The sequence below is a fragment of the Orycteropus afer genome, unplaced genomic scaffold (genome assembly GCF_000298275.1).
Source record: "Orycteropus afer afer isolate SDZICR_OR568_19922 unplaced genomic scaffold, OryAfe1.0 scaffold00447, whole genome shotgun sequence".
NCBI lineage: Eukaryota > Metazoa > Chordata > Mammalia > Tubulidentata > Orycteropodidae > Orycteropus > Orycteropus afer.
In genome coordinates, this window is record NW_006922034.1 from 2,367,028 (window position 1) to 2,371,187 (window position 4,160).

The 4,160-nt window shown below is 38.3% G+C and overlaps 1 protein-coding gene across 1 annotated transcript in view; it reads left to right on the plus strand.

The window, feature by feature from the left end:
• NRK (Nik related kinase) overlaps positions 1-4,160 on the plus strand; it is a 243,831-nt gene that overhangs the window by 180,055 nt on the left and 59,616 nt on the right. Inside the window, exons 12-13 of the mRNA XM_007954223.2 lie at positions 208-1,375; positions 3,867-3,974. Coding sequence (XP_007952414.1) covers positions 208-1,375; positions 3,867-3,974 — 1,276 coding nt within the window. The remainder of the gene's footprint in view (positions 1-207; positions 1,376-3,866; positions 3,975-4,160) is intronic.

Sequence of the window (4,160 nt, forward strand, 5' to 3'; positions counted from 1 at the left end):
GGGGCCAACTTGACGGCACATAACAACAACAACAACAATAATACAAAGGATATTTCAGGCATTACAGGAAAGATTCAAGAAATGTTTACTGAAAATATCTTGGTTACAGAAAATGGCCATCTTTTAAAATAAAAGCATTTCCCCTGAATGGCTTCATTACACTGAAAATTCTAATTGTACGGTTGTCATTTATATGTTTGATTTTAGAGGACCTTCCTGTACTCATGAGCTTCTGAGACTGCCAACCAGCAGCAGATGCAGACCACTTAGAGTCCTCCATGGAGAACCCTCTCAGCCACGGTGGTTACCTGATCGAGTAGAGCCACAGGTCCAGGCACTTCAGCAACTACAGGGAGCAGCCAGGGTGTTCATGCCACTACAGGCTCAGGACAGTGCACCTAGGCCTCTACAGGGGCAGGCCCAGGCACCTCAGCGACTACATGGGGCAGCTCGTGTGTTCATGCCACTACAGGCTCAGGTTAAGGCTAAGGCATCTCAACCTCTACAGATGCAGGTCAAGGCGCCTCCACGACTAAGGAGGACAGCCCAGGTGCTCATGCCACTACAGGCTCAGGTTATGACACCTCGGTCTATACAAGGACAGGCCCAGGTACTCACAGAACAGCAGGCTCAAGCCCAGGACCGGGTATCAGAACAGCCACAGGATCTGGACCAGGTACCAGAGGAATTTCAGGGGCAAGATCAAGTACCTGAGCAACAACAAAGGCAGGGTCAGGCCCCTGAACAGCAGCGAGGGCAGCACCAGGTACCCGAACAGCAGCTGGAGCAGAACCAAGTACCAGAACATCCAGAGGTACAGGGACAGGCTGTTGAACCTGTGCAGGAAGAGACCGAAGCAGAGGAACCCGAGTCATTACGAATACATGCCCAGGTGTTCTTGCCGCTGCTGTCCCAGAACCACCATGTGCTGTTGCCACTACATTTAGATACTCAGGTGCTTATTCCTGTTGAGGGGCAAACTGGAGAGTCACCTCAGGTACAGGCCTGGGCACTAGAGCCCCCTCAGGTAGCTGGTTCGGTTCAAGCACTGATAGAGGGACTATCAAGAGACTTGCTTCGAGCACCAGGCTCACATAACTCAAAGCCACTTGGTCCACTGCAAACCTTGATGGAAAATTTGTCAGCAAACATGTTTTACTCTCAACCAGAACAGGCTCGGAAGAAAAAATCAAAGGTTTCTAGTCTAAGGCAAGCACTGGCAAAAAGACTATCACCAAAGAGGTTTCGGGGAAAGTTATCACGGAGACCTGAAGAGTTTGAACTCTCAGATTTAGAAGCCCGCAGAAGGCGGCGCCAATGTAAATGGGAGGATATCTTTAATCAGCATGATGAAGAATTGAGACAAGTAGCAAATGTAAGAGTTCCTGATATTTCTTGGAGTCAAATGTGCAGAGAAAATGTGCTAATTTATATTCATGTTTTCTTCTCTAAAACCAAATGAAATAAATATTCCTTATGTTTCACAAAAGATTACCTAAATAATTTGTGATTCAAATAAGTTGCAGATAATTGTCACTATATTTGAGAGAAAAAAATTATTTTAATAATTCAGGTAATTGCTTAGATTATCCACTCTATTTAGATAGAATTTTAATCATTTGTTTTCTACCTATTACCAACCAATAAAGCAATGTTATGCTCACACTGAAAATTAATATTTTTGATCTAAAAATATTACTTCATGATTCAAAACTTCATCTATAACTTGTTAAATATAAACAAAAACAAACTTTTGTTTCATTCTTTAAATCTCTACGTTTCTTTGCCTTTCCTATACAGTTCACTTAACTGTACTATTTAAGTGAATTTCACTCATTTTTTTGTACTTCAGGGTATTTAAATCAAGGTTAAAAAATGAGAAGAAAAAGCAATTTTGAAAGTATTCTTTATATGGATATCATATTTATGGCTTATCTCACTAGTTTGCCACCCATTTCACATAATTCATCAATGATATGATTGCTCAGAACATGAAAAGAGTTACAAATTGATCTCTGGACAGTAGAGATACAGGGTGTAATATGTTACCCTCTTTATCTTATTTAAGAACAGTCAATAAAACTTCAGTTTTTCAAAATCATCTAATATGAGTAGATACAATTTGACTGGACTGTTGAATTTAATTTGGCAAATATAATCTGATAATGAAGGGTTTGTGGATTTTATAAGTGAAATAATAAGGTAGAAAAGTTTAGGAGAATGGTTGTTTTCTAATTATTAGCAGTGTCCATTTACCTCATTGTGATGATCTTAACTTAAGCACTGGTATCCAAAACCATTGACTTAATAACAATTAATGCTGTAATTACAAATGAACCTTGTCTGAATGTCTAGAAATGAGTCTTTTTATTTGTGTCCATTAAGCCAATTGAAAATGCGATTTCCCAGATACGCTGTACATCTTGAACAAGAGAAGCCCAAAAGGAAAAATAGATGCCTAGCTCCCAGAAATGGAGGGAGATATAAAGAAAACAAACCAGATAAGAAAGGAGACATGAGTCATGAATGCTGATATTTGTCTGATAGTAAACTATTTGTCTTTGAGTTGACTCTGACTCATGGTGACCCCACCTATGTCAGAGTAGAAATGTGGTCCATAGGATTTTCAATGGCGGATTTTTCAAAAGGAGATCGCCAGGGTAAGGCATTTAAAATGCTAATGACTATTCTCAAATGAGCCCTAGTAACAAATTAGAGCTAAAGGCACTTACATTTGTGATGTAAAGGAAGAAAAAAGCCATGTAACACCGATAATATGGATGTGGCTATATCAGAATGCAATTGGTTATGACAAATTTGTTGTTGTTGTTTGCCGTCGAGTCTGCCCCAACTCATAGCGACCCCTCCTTGGGTTTCCGAGGCAGTATCACTACGGAAGTAGGATTGCCCAACCTTCCTTCCGAGGAGTGGCTGGTGGCTTTGAACCGCCAGCCTTCTGGTGAGCAGTCAAGTGCCTTAGGCACTATGAGAAATTTAGCTCCTTAGAAAGAAGAATGGAACATTGGCTAAATGTCCTTGGAGAAGACTTCTGTGTTTTTCATCTGTGGCTTTGAATTTTTATAGTCATTATTACACTTTCCTACTTACTTGAGAGTACTGTGAATATTTGTTTAATTTGCCACCTCCTAAAAAGAAATATTATATCACTGTCATCCATGAAAGTACTCAGGAAAGGAAAGAGACTCTTACGCATCCTTGAAAGACTCGCAGCATTTACCAGCATGCCATGTACTTATTATCATGCAATGCTTTAAATATAAATGGAGGCAACCATTCTAAAATGGAAGAAAAATCAGTAAATAATATTTACCAATACCTTGATCCTAGGATCTTATATAGGCATTCATATCTTTGTTAGTGGTCTTTAAAAGAAAATTAAAAGAAAAAAATTATTGGAACTGTAGTCAAGTCGTATGTCTTTTGAAATACCTGAAATTCTATTAGAGTTTGTCAGAGACATATGTGGGTACATCAACTCACGAGAAGGAAAGAAAAAACATTTCCATTACTCTCTTTGAGTTGAAGAGATAAAATCAGTTCAAATGGGAAAATAGAAACTTTCCCAAACTCCTAGGGATCAATTAGAAATATTTACACCGCAACATTTCAGATCCGCCATTGCAGCAGGAGGACCAAACTTTGGAGGTATAACAGCTTACTAAATATGACCATTCCTCAGATTCTGAAAGGGATCCAGAACTAAAAATTATAGAAGCCACTGGTTTAAATCACTTTTTAATATTTGGAAATTACTCATTGAAATTGTATATTTGGATGAAGTAGCTATTCTTATCATCTATATTTTAACAGTAATTTAAATGTTTGTTTTCCTTTTTGTTTTAAAGGACAAAGGAAATGAGTCATCAGACAACGATGAAGTATTTCATTCAATTCAAGCTGAAGTCCAAATAGAACCACTGCAATTGTATATTCCAAATCCTAAAGGAAATGAGGTAAATTTGTCAGTACAAGGTTCTATGGTATTAATAAGGGTCTATAAAGCAGTTCTCAAACATTTATTCTCAGGATCCCTTTATACTACTATACACTATTAAGGACCCCAAAAAGCTTTTGTATCTGTGGATTGTATGATTCAATATTTACCAAATTATAGATTGAAACAGAAAAACCTTAAAATA